This window comes from Podarcis cretensis, assembly GCF_951804945.1.
Source record: "Podarcis cretensis genome assembly, chromosome: 10".
NCBI lineage: Eukaryota > Metazoa > Chordata > Lepidosauria > Squamata > Lacertidae > Podarcis > Podarcis cretensis.
This window is the reverse complement of record NC_137179.1, coordinates 71,693,416-71,712,038: the sequence shown is the minus strand read 5'-3', so window position 1 is coordinate 71,712,038 and position 18,623 is coordinate 71,693,416. Positions and strand designations below refer to the sequence as shown.

The 18,623-nt window shown below is 42.4% G+C and overlaps 1 protein-coding gene across 2 annotated transcripts in view; it reads right to left on the bottom strand.

The window, feature by feature from the left end:
• Window positions 1-188: 188 nt before the first annotated feature.
• SLC26A5 (solute carrier family 26 member 5) overlaps window positions 189-18,623 on the bottom strand; it is a 34,504-nt gene continuing 16,069 nt past the window's right edge. For both annotated transcript variants that reach the window (XM_079993656.1, XM_079993657.1), the window contains exons 7-19: window positions 17,367-17,519; window positions 17,116-17,198; window positions 16,878-17,025; window positions 15,861-15,974; window positions 13,810-13,887; window positions 11,808-11,903; window positions 10,690-10,796; window positions 9,402-9,471; window positions 7,704-7,796; window positions 6,664-6,774; window positions 2,808-3,011; window positions 2,181-2,235; window positions 189-903 (exon numbers count right to left, since the gene is read on the bottom strand). In XM_079993656.1, the coding sequence (XP_079849782.1) occupies window positions 755-903; window positions 2,181-2,235; window positions 2,808-3,011; window positions 6,664-6,774; window positions 7,704-7,796; window positions 9,402-9,471; window positions 10,690-10,796; window positions 11,808-11,903; window positions 13,810-13,887; window positions 15,861-15,974; window positions 16,878-17,025; window positions 17,116-17,198; window positions 17,367-17,519 (1,461 nt within the window). In that variant the 3' untranslated portion in view covers window positions 189-754. The remainder of the gene's footprint in view (window positions 904-2,180; window positions 2,236-2,807; window positions 3,012-6,663; window positions 6,775-7,703; window positions 7,797-9,401; window positions 9,472-10,689; window positions 10,797-11,807; window positions 11,904-13,809; window positions 13,888-15,860; window positions 15,975-16,877; window positions 17,026-17,115; window positions 17,199-17,366; window positions 17,520-18,623) is intronic.

Below are 18,623 nucleotides of genomic sequence, written 5' to 3'. Positions count from 1 at the left end.
ACTGGCCCCCCTTTTTGAAAAAGAAAAATTGCCATTAATGTTTATTACTGTCTCAGGGCACCATTCCAGTCACAAAACCTTTAACCTATAGATAGATATGCACCTATGTGACACTTTGACGGTACCTCTCTTGACTACCATAACATCTAAAAATAAGCAGAAGGGAAATGGAAGAACTTAACACAAGCTGCAAAAAATGGCTTTTATGGGATTTTAAAAATTGACTACATAAAATGTAGTTTTGAAAGCCAGTGCTGAACACTTGAAAGATATTGTACAGTGCAATTCTTCAGTAGATGGTACAAGAATACATTTTACAACAATGCCTCCACAATAAAGCGTCAAAGGAAAGTAGCAAGCAGTCCATGTCTCCCAGGCTTGCTGCATCATCTGTACTATTTTCAGTAATCCACAGTGCTAAAAATATCCATGTAGTGCAATATCTCATCTGCTGGCACATTTCTGAACAACAACAAAAAAACTCCCAAATTTTTTAGGATGCTTTCAGGAAAATACATGTGTCTTCTTTTTATACAAACCAGTTCAGGCTATACCTGACTTCAATTTTTGAAAGTATTAAGGCTTCAAATTCTTCAGAGAACATCCTGGCAGAAAACAAGGCGGCCCTACTCCTGTGTCACATACCCGTAAAACTGGCTAATCTTAGGCGCTGTATAATCTGTGCAAACTAAGTTTTAAGAGAAGCCCTTGGAATTTAATCAATGCACCACCATACAATTTATGATGCAGGAGTTCACACCACAACATCTACAGGAGTCTGCAAGGCTGAGAGGCCTTTCAGTTGGCTGAAGAGGACAGCATCATGGGTACTGGGAAACAGCAAGTCTCTTCGAGTAGCTTTGTCAAAGAAATGTAGTCTAGCAAGGTTCTCCACAACCGATCCTAGGTAGAAAAGAAAAAGCTTTAAAGGGGTGTGGGTGTAAAATTGTACAGCCTCTATTTCATTCCTGTCATCTGACTAAACAGCTTACCTATGCAAAACCACACACACCTGCCCATGTGGCTGGAGGAGGAACAATGCATAGAATGGGTGGTGTGTGCTTGGTTCCGGGTGCAATATAGGAGCTACGGCTGTATTTATATAGTCCCAGTATGAGGGGGAAACTGAGCAGCATTCAGCTAACTAGCTTCATCAACACAAGGATGTCCACTGGCACAATGGAACTTCACACCCTCCCATTATCTGCTCTGGAGGCTTGGGGGAACCCCCAGAACAGATTTATGGGGCTGATGGTGGGAGTAAGTGTCAAAATCTGCTCTGGTGCCTCCTGCAAGTCTCCAGAGTCAATTTTAAGGGAGCAGAAAGAGGGAGGAGGCAAGAGAGGAATAGGAAGAGGAAGCTTTGCTCCATGCCCTGAAGTCGGTGGCTTCATTGGTGCTGCAGCATTGGATGTGGCCCCAAATACTGTTATATTTTAAGACACCATTTCTAACTCCCATGGCTGTGAAGAGGTGTTTGTGTGTCCGTTGAAACACCCTTGAGAGTCTGCAGCAAAACAAATGTGTGCAAAATGCCTGAACTTATTTTGAATACTGAATTTGAGCACTCTCACAGAAAAGTAGTAGTCCAACATGCATACAAATTGGATGCAGCATCACCCATAGTGCACCTTTGGGCACACTAGAGGGTACTGCCGAGTTTAAAAAGCAGCTGGATAAAAGTGGATCAAAAGTCACAGGGCTCCATATAGCCTCCAGGCTGTTCTTTTAACAGCAGCTAGTGTGTTAACAAACCAACTAACAAGATCCTCTCCTCATTCTTCAAAAATGCCAACAGTTACACAGGCAAAGGTAAGGACCAAGAATCTCATTCCTTGGGTTTATCTTCAACAGCTGTATGTTGCTAGGATTTACATTAGCACTTTCTCCTGTTCTTCAGCTGAATTTGCTGGTGTTACAGTCACTTCATCTGCACTTCAGGCAGAAAGGAGAGACAGGCAAGGCTTGTATGATAAGGGGTCGATCAGGAAGCCACACATCAGTAACACAGCATGTTTTTAGCATCTTTGCTATGTACAATCAGGCAGTAGACCAATATTTGCCTCAGGCCTTAGAGAGCTGCTGCCAGTTAGATTAGATGATGCAAGGCTAGATGTGGGGGTGGGGAGTCAAAAGTGACCACAGCAAGTCCATGATTTCCAACAGTCAAACAGACTTACCATTGCAGCCGCTGATATACACTGAAACTCCTATTTCTTCATACTCTTTTATGATCTACAACAGTGCAGAAATTAATTTGCAGTTAATATATTTGTGTTTTAAAAGTCATTGTCATAACATACACATGCCCTTTTAAAATTGAGCAGCTATTCTAAAAATGCCAAGGGAGAAATTGGGAGGCAAGGAGTTCGGTGCTTAGAAGTGCAATCCTTTGCTGAAGTTAAGTCCTTTCAAGTTGAATGGGACTTACTCTCAGGTTAAGTGTCTATAGAACTGCAGCCTAAATAGCTAGGGAGCCTGTGCGCCCCCCCCCCCCCAGATTTTGCTGGACTGTAACTCCCATCATCTTTGATTACTGGCTGACTAGTGACACTTGGAAGGCCACAAATCCTCCCAACCTGTTTTGAGGCCTAAGACAGCAGGAAGCTCTTCTGTGCAAGCCTCTTTGAAATAGACGTGAGCTGTGCACGGTCTTGTGCAAGAGAACTTCCTTTGGCCTCACTCCCTTTACTTGGTACGTGGATGCATGAAGCTTTGTCTTTGATGCGTGCCTTAAAGCAGCGAAAGGTATTCTGGTAGCAAGGTATTAAGTGTAGGATATGGCAAGGAGATAAGATGCTACGTACTGAATTTAGGGCTTTGACTCCAACTGAATCCACGAAGTTCACAGGTGAACAATCCAAAATGATTGTGTGAATATTGGTCACTGGCTCCATAAAGCGCTCAAGCTCATCGGGCGAGGAGTCCTGCGTAGTTGCAGAGAACTTTCCGTTGAGCGGCAGTTCATCATTCATTACTTCATGTTTCACACTGTTCTCTGTGTAGTTTGTCTTTCATAAAAGATAAATAAATACCAGACTTAAGTAGAGGTTTTTGCTTCTTTCAGACTCCTACAATCAGCACAGGATGTCATATTAACTCTACATAATAAAAATAAATAAATAAATAAATAAAAACAACAACTGTTCCACATCCACACTTGTTCTCTGTGTAAATGAATGTGAAGGGTTGACTATGTAAATATTTATCTAGAGAGCTCTCATTGTTTACATACAAATTAGGAAATATCAAAGGACAAGTATCAGTGTTACAGTGGTACCTCGCAAGACGAATGCCTTGTAAGATGAAAACGTCTTGCGAGTTTGTTTCCTTTTTCTTACAACCGTTAATACCCAGGGAATCCGCGCTCCGCAAGACAAAAAAATCGCAAGACGAAACAACTCGCAGAACGAATTAATTTCATCTTGCGAGGCACCACTGTACTATATAAGGACACATGTTGTAACAGAAAAGTTGGTTCCACAAATGTTTCTTTTTACTTTTTTCTCCTGCCAGCAAATGGTTACAGAATGGCAGCCTCTGGTTGGCTGTGGTTCCAGGAGGGAGAGTTTAAAAGGAGAGGCTTTGGAGGGAGATAGGGTCAGTGTGGTTAAGTGGGTGGTTGAGGAGGGAGGTTGGAGAGGTTGGGAGTTAGGCAGGGAGATATAGGAGTCAGGTTGAAATACAGAGAGTGTTGAGGAGGGAGAGTTGGTTCTGGAGAAAATATCTATTCCGAATGTACAGTGAAGGACTGAGTATAGTGTCCTGCAGGAGTAATAGGACTGAATCTTGCTGGGAGACTGAGGGTGAGACAGGAGAAGTAGGAACTGAAAAAGATTAGTCTACTTAGGTCTCAAACTAGTCTGGAGAGGAGAGACTCTTCTGAGGAAAGAAGAGACTCCCAAAACCCAGTGAAGGAAGGGGTGTGTAGTGAGCCCTTAAGACTATTACTGAAAGTACCTCAGGAGCTGGAGTTGTTAAAGGGGTGGGTAATTGAAGGAAAGTACTGCCTTGGAAAGGAACCAAACTATAAAGCTGAAACCTCTGAAAACGACTTGAAGTGAACTAGCATATTTTCATTGAAGTAACCTAAGTTTCTCCACTTGTATTATACTACCTGGTTTTAAAAATAAACCTTTATTTAAAGAACACCCGCTTGAGACTCCAACTTATTGGTTATCACCCTCACAAAGATCCCCCACAGGATACTCTGGGATAGTTAGGTTTTGATTTTAAGCCTTCGGGTAAAAGGTTGTTCAGTGAGGTGGGGGCAAGATATTTAAGTGAGAGCGGGCACATCGGCGTGAGCAGTAACTGAGGTGCCGAGCTCGTTGCATGTCTATGCAGAAGTCCTATTTATAAAGCTTACTCCCAAGTACATAACTATAGGACTGCAGCCAGCTCAACTTCTTTTGTTGCCTTTTGGGGGCCAATTCCCTGATAATTTTGATGTGAAAGATCAAAAGCCAGGCCTACCAATAGCTAGAGTGAAACACTGCCATAGGGAGTCTTCCTAAATCTACTAGCTGCTGCCTCCATTGGAGGACAAAGCTGTGTGTGCTGCTTCCTTCAGCTGGGGAGGATGCTGTCCCATTGCTAGTGTTGAAATAAATTCTACTTCATCCCTGTCAAGTCAGCTTCTGCGTGAGGAATCGGGGTGGGTGGAGAGGCTCTGGTCCTTTCTCTCAAGCATATGTGTTGAAAAGAATCACCCCCTTGATATGCACAAAATCCCGTGAAAGGGCCCACTGTGTAAAAAAAAATCTAGTTACAGTGGTGCCCCGCAAGACGAACGCCTCGCAAGACGGAAAACCCGCTAGACGAAAGGGTTTTCCGTTTTGGAGGCGCTTCGCAAAACAAATTTCCCTATGGGCTTGCTTCGCAAGACGAAAATGTCTTGCGAGTTCCTGCGGGGTTTTTTCCCTTCCCCCCCCTTTTCCTAAGCCCTAAGCCGCTTATCAGCTGATCCGCTAAAAGCCGCTAAACCGCTAATAGCGCTAATCCGCTAAGCTGTCAATGGGCTTGCTTTGCAAGACGAAAAAACCGCTATACGAAGAGCCTCACGGAACGGATTAATTTCGTCTTGCGAGGCACCACTGTACAGTGGTGCCCCGCAAGACAAATGCCTCGCAAGACGAAAATCCCGTTTTTCAAGGCGCTTCGCAAGACGAATTTCCCTATGGGCTTACTTCACAAGATGAAAATGTCTTGCGAGTCTTGCGATTCCCCCCCCTTTTTTCTCCCTTTTTCTAAGCCGCTAATAGCGCTAATCCGCTAATCCGCTAATAGGGTTGCTTCGCAAGTCGAAAAAACCGCTAGACGAAGAGACTCGCGGAACGGATTCTTTTCGTCTTGCGAGGCACCACTGTACTTCAGCCTGAAACACACTAGAAACCAAGTGCAATGTTGGGATATGAAAACCAGAGGTCTTACAGAGCACTATCTCTTAGGAGCCAATCCCTTTTGGGGGGCCCCAATATTTGGGGGGCATGTTCAAAAGGGGACAGAGGAGGCCAAGTGTGACATGGCTTCAGTGGCCAGCTCCTCCTCCTCCTGCCATGGAGGAGAAGGAGCAGGGAAGCAGCTCCCAGCTGGTTGTGGCGGCTGGAGGAGGAGCCACAGCTATTGAAGTCGTAGTGCTGCCATATTCGGCTCCACCCCTGCCGCCTCCCAACACAACGTGGCCCCGTCCCTCAGAAGTTGGTACCTCTGCTCATGGCAGGGTGAGTTTTACAGGATCATGATGTCTCTTTTCCCTTCAAAAACAGGTGTGTGAATCTGCCCTTAGGATATCCTCATTCTTAAACAAGTCTGAATCTGAAACATAATTCTCCGGTCATTCTTTGTTTTCGGATGCCTCTCTGGAACAGTAAAAGCTTCTTTTGTGAGATCAGCAGGAGGAACAAGGATGGCAACTCTCTCTCTCTTGATGCAGCAGTTTCATTCTGCACCACAAGGGGGAAGTGTGGTCAGGCGGCAAAAGTAGCAGCTAGTTTTGATCCACATCTTGTTCCCTATTCATATCACATGTCACCAGCACTCTCCCCAAATCCCAATGTTTGTATTTAACAGGAATTCTATTAAGGCAAACTGCTGCTCACATGCTGCATGTCGTAATGGACTTGAAACAAACCCATTTGATTCCTGAGTATTCCCTCCCTCCCTCAAAGGAAATGCAAAATTGTCAATCAAATGGCCTCAGCTGCCCTAAACACACACCTTTATGTTCCTATTGCACTGACACCCTTGTAAAAACCATGCATAGTGCTGCACAAGTGTAGCCAACTATCAAAACGTAGCCTATGCATAGCTCAAAAATAGCACCAGCCTCAAGAACATAATACTCCTTCATCTGACCCTTTTCTTAAATGAATTTCCTTCCTTCCCACCGATTAAGTAAAACGCCAACACTGATCTCAACCTTGGTTAATGCTAACCAGGTTTCTGTACAAACTGTTATTTCAGATCTAGGCAAACTGGAAACCCAACTAAAATTAGGCAAAGACAGCAGACATTTCAGTTAGCTGCAGGAGGGGGAAAATGCTTTGCAAGAAGAGAAAGTTGGAGGAGTAAGAATGCATTCCCAAGGCTGATTCTCAATTTATTAAATCACTGCTAAGGAGGAGGCCAGAGCCTGTGCCAGGAAACACTTGCAAGGCTTACCACTTTCAGGACTGCTGTTTTCTTTTGTTCATGAAGGTGCTTCAGTTCCTTTCTGTGCCTTTTCTGGGCTTTCTTCCTTGCTGCCAAGACTGCACAGGGATCAACACCAGTCTATAGCAGAAACAAGGCAAAAAAACCCCCAGAGAAGATTCATCTTTGTAAAGTGGTAACCAAGCCATGGGTTTCTGCCATAACAACATTCATAACCCTTTAAGGTGCTGCAGGACTCTTTGTTTGCCTTTTAAAAGGTCACCTTTCAGCAGCTATTAAAGAAGTAAAATTAATTCACCTGCCAAATTGGAGAATTTACACTGGAAAGACTCTTTTTAATGGAACTGCTGCTTAGGACAGAGAAAAGGGGGGCTGGGAATACTAGAAAAAACATAGCTTTTATTTGGTTTTAACAAGCACCACCTATTACAGTAACATCCCTGGTGCTTCCAATATCACTACCCCACCTGATTTGGGGTGTAAGAGAAGAGATAGACCAGTATATCAACATATAGGACCTCTTATGTTTAATGCCAGTAACAAGCAAGGTGACTTTAAAGTTTGTCAAATTAGATTCTGTGTATGTGTGGGGTAAGAATCAAAACAAGACACAAACTCATGCTTGAGAATGGAGCTATGCTCAAATGCTTCAAGAACTAATCCAACTATTCTTAGCTCAGGCTGGCTGAGACAGAAGGCTTTTCTAACACACCCAGATGTGACATGGGTGGCTTAGAGATGAAACACTTCCTCAGAAAACTCACATAACTCTGTTGCTGGGTTGTACCTTCTCAGACTACAGGTGAAAAACCAGAATGGTTGAACAGAATCAGTGTTTGCATGTCTAAGAAACAAACACCAACCTGCCTCTACAAAGCCAGCATATTGAGAAGAACATTGGTCTAGAATCCAAGTGTTGTCTGTACATAGATTTATTTTTCCTTTTTAGACAGGGGAGTAGTCAAATATGTAATTCCCTGCAGTGTGAAATGGCAGTGTTTAGCATTTTTCAATAGGACAGAGAGTAGAAATGAATTGCTGTTCCTCACCTTTTTCTTCAGTGCATTGATATATAAATCACTATTAGCAAAATAGAGCGATGCATTTGCCTGGAATATTTTGATTCCAGGACATTCTTTCACCTAAGAAAAGAAGAGATTCTTTTAATAAAGAAAGCACGTCTTCCTCAACTTGTTTATATTGCTACCAAATATACAATCATTAGAGCTTAAGTACCTATTGTCCATCATACCGGAACATGCTGCCCAGGGGTCATATAGTACACATGGGAGTAAGGGGAGGTGGGAAAGTACAAGTTTAAACTCAAAGGAGGTTTCTGTGGTGATCTATCCCACCCCACTAACACATTTTGTTCCTCTGGCTCCCTATTTCCTTGCTTCCTGCAATGAGGATCCATCAGTCTACATGTTGCCTCAATGAGCCATTTACTCTCTGGTTCTGCAGCAAACCCTTCTTTCTGGCACCCCAAGCGCATCACATCATCAAACTACCCTTTTGGAATAAGTGATCTAATTGACAGGAAATGGCCTTGGAATCTCACCTGGGACAGTTCCTGTCCCAATGAAGGAGATCCCTTTAGTAGTGCCTTTGGGTAGACTTATACATGAATTTGTGAGGCAGCAGGAGCTGCCATGGAGGGACTATATCACTTCAGCCTCATACGGGAAGATGTCAGTCTAAACACCCACTCACATCTATTAAGAGCACAAAAATCTTACGATATCTGAAAGAAGAAACTGATTGAAACACCTCACCTCTGCTCTGACCTTGACTTCCAAGACTGTTGCTATCTGTCCTTGAATTTGGACAGGGTCTCACAAGCTAGGATGTGCTAGAACCAGACTAAACCACTCCAAACTGCAGGTGGAATATTCCAGGTTTTGAAAACTCCCCCATGTAAAAATCACAACAACCTCCTAACAATTAAAAACTAATGCTTCAGAAAGAAAGGCCACAACCCAGCTGCCTTTCTGCTGTGTCAGTAGAATACTGGAGAGCATTCAAAAAACTGATTTCTCACTGACCTACAGTATGAAGTGATGCAGTTGGGGGGGAAAAGAGCCCTGCTGGACCAAGCCAGAATCCCATTTTCTCAGTGGCCAAAACTAGATGCCTATGGGAAGGAAGACTTGAAGCAGGACCCGAATGCAGCATTGATCCCTCAAACTGTGCTTCCCAGCATTCAAGGGCATAGTACCTCTGACAGTGGAGGAAGAACACAGCCTTATCCTCCATGAATTTTTCTAAACCACTATTAAAGCCATCAAATTGCTAGTCCTTCCTAATACCTCAGGATTCAGTCTCCTGTTTCTGCTACATGGGTGGAACAGGCCTGAAGCTTGCTAGAAATCAGAGCAGGGGAGCTGGCTGAGATCTTAAGTCAAGCAGGGGTGGGGAGTCTGGTAAGATTCCCCACCAACAGACATGCATGACTACTGAACACACGCCCTGCATTCCCGTCTCATCTCTGAGATGGCTCTGGTTATTTCTCCCTCCAGAAATGTCCCAGCTGCTAGTTCCCAAAGAACCATTTGGCATTCCTGCTCTCATCTCCCCATGTGGTGGGCTTGCACTGGTAGGAATGGATCTTAATGTTCAGTATGGGGTCCTACGGGATTCAGATTCACTCCCAACCAAGGCTTTGTTACTGCTCCCCTCCATCTTAAATCAAAGAGAGCACTTTTCTTTCTTCTTAAGGGGTATAAAGAGATTTAGCACCCTCTTACCTCTTCATACTCTTCTGTATCACAGTAAATGTCTGTACCGGGAATCTGGCCGAGGATTCTGTATTGTGGACTGTAGAGAAAGAGTCTCTGTATTAAGAGGCTATAAAAGCAATCTCTGTTAGAGTCTCCCACTAATGTCTTTACCTCTTTGGTGCCCATTATCCAGAATCAGTGAGTGGAAAACTATTTTGAGGTTTCTTGTTTTACAATCAAGCAGTATATTAAATATTATGAAATAAAATTGAAGAGGGGTGTGAAGGGAGAACGACACTTCGACGTCAGCATATTTTGGACCCTATTTCAACATGCATGGAATCATATAGACACTTCCTACACTTCAAATCTGCTTTCTGTTTGAGGATCAGATTTGGGAAATTACTTCAGTTGCAAATAAGGTCTGCTTAGACAGTTTTGCTGCCTCCCCACCCCTTCCGTAGATCCTGAATATTGTTATACAATGTATTGCTTGTAGTTTCTTGGGTGTGACTAACTAAAGAGAAGCTGCAACTTGCCATTTATTGGCTGCTTGAGCTGTAAATGCTCTCCTCCTTTTTAGGACTTAAGATGAGATCTGAAGTCAAAAGTAACCCAACAGGTTTCTTCTGATGCAATGCCTTGATTAAAGGCCAGAACAGAGAGGCATCAGCAGAAATTCCAGTTCTTCAGGCATAAAACGGGTTGAAAACTGAGTGACGGGCCTGTTTTTTTAAAGCAATCTAGAGAAATTTGATAGAACAGATGATGCCGATGCTGAGTTACCTTTAGCAGCATAGGAAACTGCATCGTACTGAGTAAGACAATTGGTCCATCTAGCTTATGACTGACTACATTGATGGGCAGCGGCTCTCCAGGGTTTTAGACTAGGAACATTCCCAGCTCTATCGAAGACCTTCTGCATGCGAAGCAGAAGTCCTACCACTGAGCTATGGTTCTTCACTACTTTTATTTAGTTTAGGTTTTACAATATTATTTTAGATTCAGATGCCGTTTATACTACTGCGCAAATGTTTGCTTTTCCAAGGAACTCTTCCCGGAGATATTCTTCCAGCTGCACTGGGATTGATTGGGTTGGAAGAGGTGCAAGAAAGTCTCTTAAACTGCTGGCAAGCAGAAGTGGTACCCTAATCAACCATTTTGATGAATGACTTCACCTTCCATTGTAGGGAGGACGAGCTAGCTCAGCAAACTACACTGTATTGGTTCAGCACGGAGAAGGAGATTGTCCCTTTTTACTCCCACCACCAATAGCTTCGCTTTGAGAGAATAAATGTTTGAAAGTGAGCCTCACCTTTGTGTTCTGTACACGATGGTAATCATTGCAAAAGTTATAGAAGTGAGCAAACCGTAGTCGAGCCCCAGAAAAACTGAAGACAGAAATGCTACAATCCAGATAGCCTAAACAAACAAACAAACAAACAAACAAACAAACACCTAATCAGTAATATATGGTTTCTACTTTCCAGAAGGTTCAAATAAAAGCCTGTTGCGTCAATTACAAACACTCCAGACCACTTTCAAGAAAAGGCTAACCATGTTTCACACTCACATTTTACTTGCGGGCGGGAATGGGGTGGGGAGAGGAAATTGTGGGAAGGAAACAGGTCTGAACTGTTACTAGTACACTCAAAACTAGTGATAGGCCTAATATAGTAAGGCAAACCAAGTGCACACATTAACATGGATTTTAAAAAATGTGTGGGTAAATAAGGCCTTATTTTGAAGCCTCATTGATGAAATGGATTGCACACCCTATTTGTTCTTATAAAATAAGCAGGTGGTGTACTGAGAAAAATCTTTAATTCCCAGAAAAGGATTTCCCTACTTATATAAATATCGTGAAATAAAAGTGGTTATCTACACACACACACACACACACAGAATAAACAGAAATACGGTTCGAAGCAGTTCTTAGTGATAGCTTATCAATGCAGATTAGGGCAAGAGAACCCAGGGTTTGCCAGGAGTCAAGCCTTGAGTTTTGCTCCTGCATAGGCAATGGCCATGCGTTTCCTACCTCTGTGAGGAAAGGACACTGCTAGTCAAACTCAGGGTAGACCCACTGAAATAAACTTGGGTTCATTAATTTTGTTTGGTCTACTCTAAATACAAGTTAGGTGGATATAACCCAGTGTATCCACTGTACTGGCTTTACATTTCTAAGCAGGGAAGTGTTTCACTGGCAGATGAGACCTTGAATTGCCTAATTGATCTTAAGCACATTTCAATACCCTCTCCTGCACTATCTCTTTATGTTCCTAGTTTTGGGGCCTAGAGCTTTGTTCTTATTGCATCATTTGACTCTCACAGTGCAACTATTTCTGTGAGACACAACATTGCAGGTGGACCACTGGATTACCATATCAGAAACATTCTACATGCACTTTGATCAGAATCAAGGTCACTCACCAGTTCAATCTTGCTGGTCCTCCAGAAGCGAGTGATATCTTGAAACTGTTTGAACATGCCTTTAAGATTGACCATTACAATTGCTGCAAGCACAGCCTAGGAACATATTTTGAGAAGGGTTTGGTTTTCTTATTTTTATTTTAAAATTGTGTTGCAGCTTTAAAAAAAAAAAGGATTCCAAAGTGTATATAACTAGCAGGCTCTATGCAGGAGATCTATTTACATACACAAGAATATTTTTTTAAAATGTTTGTTTAGCAAGTGTAAACAGTCATGCAGTCACATGTCATTTTTGATCTTTTGCTTATCTGCACATATACTTCATCAGAAACCAAATGAGATTCCTTGATGATAAACATCAGGAGGGTTTTGTTTAAAGTGCCTATAGCTGCAACCTTCCTGGATGGCCCATATCAAAATCAATGTGTTTCCCTTGAAAGGGTACAATTTGTAGAATCATAGAATTATAGAGTCAGAGGGGACTACAAGAGTCATCTAGTCCAACCCCTGCAATGCAGGAATCTCAGCTAAAGCATCCATGACATTAGTTAACATCATTCAGTAGAAGTTAAACACGTCAAACAAGTGATTTCACAGCAGAGAGGAGGAGCATTCTCTCCCAAAGAAATTGGGGGAACTTAAAATAGGCATGCCCACTACAGCAAGGATGAGAGCCCTCCAGATGCAGTTGTAATGCAACCACTCCAGCAAGAAGGGTTATTTGAGAGAGGATGATGGGAACTATTGTTGCCCCACCCTTGCACTACATCATTTGCATGCTTTATAAGCCCTATAATATACAAGTCAAAGTTGTTGAGCTTTTTCTCTCCCCCCCCCTTTCCTTGGGCAGTTGAGCTACCTCCACACCCAAGTTGTTGTTCTGAAAAGAGAAGTAACAATCTGTTGCCTCATTATATTTTAGGGTCCGAAATGGAGATTCCAGTGTTTTATTAGAATAATAGATTACTAAGATTATTTTCTGTATTCAAAACCCTTTGGCCTGCACCGGTTTTTAACTGGGATTTCTCCTTTAGCCTTTTACGGTTAGTGCAGATCCCAGGAAAGCATACAAAGTAATCCTTATATTTGTTTTTTAATAAAATGCTAATCTTCAAGTCCTTCGACAAACCATTTATGGCTTGTGCAAAGTGCTCTTCTTCCACTCCAGCTAACCAAGCAAAAGGACTCTTACTTAGCTACTGCGAAACTGTCACTTCCCAATCATGTCACTCCCTGCCTTATTTACCGGTATTTTCAGTCAAGTGAACAGGGCAACGGCCTGGCCTACCAGCAATAAAATCTCTGAAGCTTTATTTGGGACCTACAGGTTTCTTATCTTCATCTTAGGAAAGAGAAGCAGTGATCTTTAGGAAACTGATACTTTTGTTTGGCTAAAATAATATCTCAACAGCCTAGAACTATTAAGTTCAAGATAAATGTGTCAGCACATTGGCATGGATCCAGTGGATTGAACAACGACTTCTCACTTGCAGCATCTAACTTGAGGACCCAAACAATGAGGTTCCTGCTAATCATTGGCTAATAGTTCTGTCCCGCTATTCCTGAATCAATGGTTGAAAGTATAAAAGGTGACAAAGTAACACGTATAAAGTGCTGGATTAGGATTACAAAGCTCAAGGCTTCATTGCTAAAGAATATTTAATTTCTTGCATGCTTACAGGTGTGGAGACAAATAAAAAGAGCTGCTGTTCGTTACCCAGAACCAAATGAGACTCACACAGGCGTTCAGACTAGAAAGCCTTCCCTCCGATTGCAGATATTCAGGAAGGATGTTAGAAAAAGCTGATGCACAGTAATCACCAATGCCATTAAATTACCCTGCAATTGAACCAATTTTTGAGCTTATTGTTGCAGCACAGAACATTCTATCTCCTTACAGCTCTAAACATTACAGATTATGCAATGCTTTAACAAAAGTGGTTTTACTGCTGCTTATGTACCAATTTAGATTGGAATGAACACATATATATGAGACTCTTACCTGTGGCAGTGGTTCAAACAGATAACCAATGGCAACAATGACCAGGAAAACCATGATTGAGGACAGAGTACCAGCAACCTGGGGGGGGGGGGGGAATGACACAGAAACACTTCTGAAGAATCCCATATATAGTTTAAAAGGTTTTTAAAGGCATTGCCAAGCCCAAATATTCCTCCCATTTCTTTTTCTATATATACAGTGGTACCTCGGGTTAAGTACTTAATTCGTTCTGGAGGTCCGTTCTTAACCTGAAACTGTTCTTAACCTGAAGCACCACTTTAGCTAATGGGGCCTCGCTGCCGCTGTGCCGCTGGAGCACGATTTGTGTTCTCATCCTGAAGCAAAGTTCTTAACTTGAAGCACTATTTCTGGGTTAGCGGAGTCTGTAACCTGAAGCGTATGTAACCTGAAGCGTATGTAACCTGAGGTACCACTGTACTTGTATGTCTGATTGAGTCTGCTTAAGCAAGCACTCTGGTGCCCTAAGCAATAACACTCACAAGAAGAGGCATTAACTAAATTTACATACATCACATGTTGCATACAGAGTAGCAAATACAGAGGATGTTGACTTGGACAGAATTGGGGGAGGCAGGAAGATATAGATACAGATCCCTCCTCACTAGATGGCCTTGGGGTAATTCCACTTATTTAGCCTAAGCTGCCCCCCAAAGGTGAGGCGGTATATGACCCTGATCTCCTATCTGGACAGGGACAGTCTCAACTACTGCTGTCTATGCCCTGGTAACCTCTAAGTTAGATTACTGCAATGTGTTACCTCTGAAGATGGTTCGGAAACTTTAGCTAGTGCAGAATTTGGTAGCTAGGTTGCTCACCAGAGGAAGACAGTTTCAGCATATTACACCAATCCTGGTCCGACTGCACTGGCTACCAATTAGTTTCCAAGCCCAATTCAAAGTGCTGGTTTTGATCTATAAAGCCTTAAACAGCTCAGGACCACAATAACTCAAGGACCACCTCTCTCCATATGAACTGATCATCCTGTGCAGCCCTTCTTTGCGTACCTTCTCCACGTGAAGTCCAGAGGATGGCAACACGAGAACAGGTATCGTCTGCAGTGGTTCCCTGTTTGTGGAATGCTCTGCCCAGGGAGGTGCAGCTGGCGCCTTCATTAAACACCTTTAGTTGGCAGGCAAAAACGTTCCTCTTCAACCAGGCCTTTGGCTGATTGACAACCCTTTTAATGTGTTGTGGGGAGGGGAGATTATTGGTTTGATTTTATTATGTATTTTGTGGTTTTTATATTGTAATGTGAACCACCCTGAGATCTGTGGATGAAGGGTGGTATACTAATCATCACCATCAAAATAATCATCATTACCTCCCTGCAACAGTGTTTGAAACTGAGATATGAAAGCAAGGAGCTAAATGGCACCTTAAACCTAGGTTACGGGCACCACAACCTAGTGTATGGGCATGCTTTTTTATAAGAAGAGAAGAAGAGTTTGGATTTGATATCCCGCCTTTCACTCCCCTTCAGGAGTCTCAAAGCAGCTAACATTCTCCTTTCCCTTCTTCCCCCACAACAAACACTCTGTGAGGTGAGTGGGGCTGAGAGACTTCAGAGAAGTGTGACTGGCCCAAGGTCACCCAGCAGCTGCATGTGGAGGAGCAGAGACGGGAACCCGGTTCCCCAGATTACGAGACTACCGCTCTTAACCACTACACCACACTAGCAAAGCCGAAAATGAACTGCAGTTAAAATCTTATGTTCATTTTTTACATGGTCTGGTCCTCATCTGAAGACTGCCAAAAACCAAGCCATACTTCCCCCGCCTGTCCCCCTAATATTCTTACAAGGGTCCCTTCTCCAGTCTTCAGAGAGTGGCTGGAAGTGGGGAGGCAGAAAAAGGTCCTCCTTTCCTTCCAGAAATTGGAAATTTTAATCTGAAATCTTAGGCGCAGTACTGCACCCAGAGCTCAGAAACTGCTTGCATTCATGAAATTCCCTGTCGCAAAACCAGCCAAGAACAGTGGGACTTTCGAACACTGCCCTGCAGGAAGGACAAGTGAAACCTAAATACACCTACCTGAGTCTTTCCCCCAGTGCCCTCCTGGACAAGACTCCGGGACATTGAGCAAGTTATAGCAAAGGTCTGGAAAAACGATCCTGCAGAATTGCATATGCCTAAAGCAATGAGTTCCTGTCAACACAGAAAAAGCCGGAGAACAAAAGTAGTAAGAACATAAGATGGGCTGCTGGATCAGGCCAATGGCCCATCTAGTCCAACATCCTGTTCTCTCTCTCTCTTCCCAGCAGAAGTCATGCTAAACATTGCCATAGATACATACCAAACTTCTACACATGACTGTTATCTCCTAAATAAGAAACTGCTTTGCAACTAATTGGGGAGGGGGAACTGCATGAAGATAATTTAAGCACTGAATTTTAAAAAATGGAAAGCAATGTTCTTAAAGTTTATAAGCACAAAACCAAGACTTCAAAACTTTTGTAAAGCTGAAGTGGCCTGCACCAAACTTGCAAGGAAGGATTCTTTGTTGATACAGTCAAACCTTGGTTCCCGAACGCCTCCATTATCGTACGTTTCGGCTCCCAAATGCCGAAAACCTGGAAGTAAATGTTCTGGTTTTCGAACAATTTTCGGAAGCCGAACATGCTACACGGCTTCCGTTTTGAGTTCCCCTATTGTACTTAGACTTCAGCTTTCAGTTTTCAGTTGTCAAACATTTTGGAAGTCGAACGGTCTTCTGGAACGGATTACGTTCGACAACCGAGATTTGACAGTATTAGATTGACTTGGTAGGCAGCATGTGTACTGAAAGCAAATCTTTCTAATGGAAGAATCTTCTCTTGCCAACTCATAGGAATTCTTCAATTGGGATACGAGGCCAGTGCAAATTTAATGTTTCCAACCTAACCATGGTTAGGAGGTCAGGAATGTTACATCTTCTCTGGGCCCTGGAAATGTAGGGAAGCTATTTTTCAGATAAGTGTGTCTTCAGCAACTAGCTTTAGGAAAGATTCCCCACCAATTTCAACAGGCTTTTGACCAGATAGTGAAAGACATATATTACATTCAAATTACCTGATTTCCATCAACTTTATAGCCATGCTTGAGAGCAAAGATTTTGGCCATGGAGATTGTCATGGAAAATCCTACAAGTGCTATGGCTATTGCATCTACAAATACTGCTGGGATGAGGCTGATATCTGGTACCTGTGGAGGACGTAATCTGCAAGGAATTAAAAAGGAAAAACTATTATCGACTGGCTGTATTAAAATACAGAGGGCTAAGAAGATATGTTTAATTCCTCATGCCTACCCTTTGGGGATATGGCCAACAACATCCACTCCATAAGTCTTTGACAGATTCATCCCAGCTGAAGCTCCAGTACCAATTACCACCTTTAAAAAGAACACACATGAAACAAGAGGCAGCTTGGTTACAATAAGAAAACTTGGAAGCTAATCCAAGAGGGAGTTCAGTCTGAAGTTTTGTCTGCACAGTGAATGACATTCCAAACCATGCTTAAGAGGACATACTTAAGACATCCCTTCTTATCCCTCACTTACTACAATGATCTCCATAGGGATAGGAACTGGAAGTTTCTTCTTTAAGCGGTCGTTGATTTCTTTACCACTCAGCAACAAAACCATGCAAATTAGTCCAACAACCAAAGCTGCTATGTTGGTTTTTGTGATGTTTTCAAACACAGCAATTAAACTCTGCAAGACAACAAAATGTGGAATGTTATTCATAAGTGATATAGTCAAAGGAGAAGCAGATGTGGATGTTTATGTGGAAATGTGATGTTTGATGCAGAATATAGCACCCAAGAACCTCAAATATCTCTTTTCATGTTTCTATCCCTTCTGGGTGTTAAAATAGGCTTGAAAGAAAGTAGACAAGCTTCATGAAATCTTTGAGGCTAAAGAGGGCTAAGTGGGATTTTCAGTGGTGGTGGTAGTGGAGGCTATGTGGAAAGATAAAATACATCAGTTTTTCTCAATCTGTATAATTTACTGGTATTCAAATCACAGAATTTATTCAGTTCAGAGAACTCAGCTTTCTTTGATAATGACTTTTAAATTCCCCACACAGAAGTGCACATGATCCTTTTATCTCTTAAATTCCAAATGGATAGCAATATTTAAGACAAAACATACTACACCAACTTAAGAACTTGCATCTGTGCTGACCGCAAACACACACCAGCACTGGAAATAATGATTTCAAAACCTTTTCCAGCAAATCAAATCTGTTTAAAAGTACATAAACTGATCTACAGGCAGGGAGCTGCCAACAGGCCTTCAGGGTTACCATAGCAATGAAATTCAGTGTCGATTAAGCAGCAGTGATCTTTCCTAGAAGTTGGCAAGGGGGGCTGCAGGAGAAACGCATGCAGAGCATGATGTATTAAATACGCTCGATCTCAAAATTCCTGGGCAAAGGTTTTGGTTGCTTCTCTTCAGTATTTCAAATCTAAAAAACTGTCCTAACCATAAGTCATAACTAAGTGACAAATGCAAACATCAAAACAAATTACCCAAATCCTAAAATGTATGAATAATGTTAAAACCATTAACACAATGAAGTTTCGCTTAACCAGGTTTTACTACTGTCACATAAATATGAATGGCATTTTGTCAGAATGAGGAAAGCCGCTCCCTCCCTCCCCTCACTATTATCACTTGAAAACAAAAATGGTGGCTTGTGTGCATTTGTGTTTTGCCAATTTGACTAGCGCTTACGGCCTTCAAGAAAAATATTTCACACAGCCTCAGAAATGCTAAAGCAAAAGTTGCATAGAGTTGGTGTATCCTAAATAA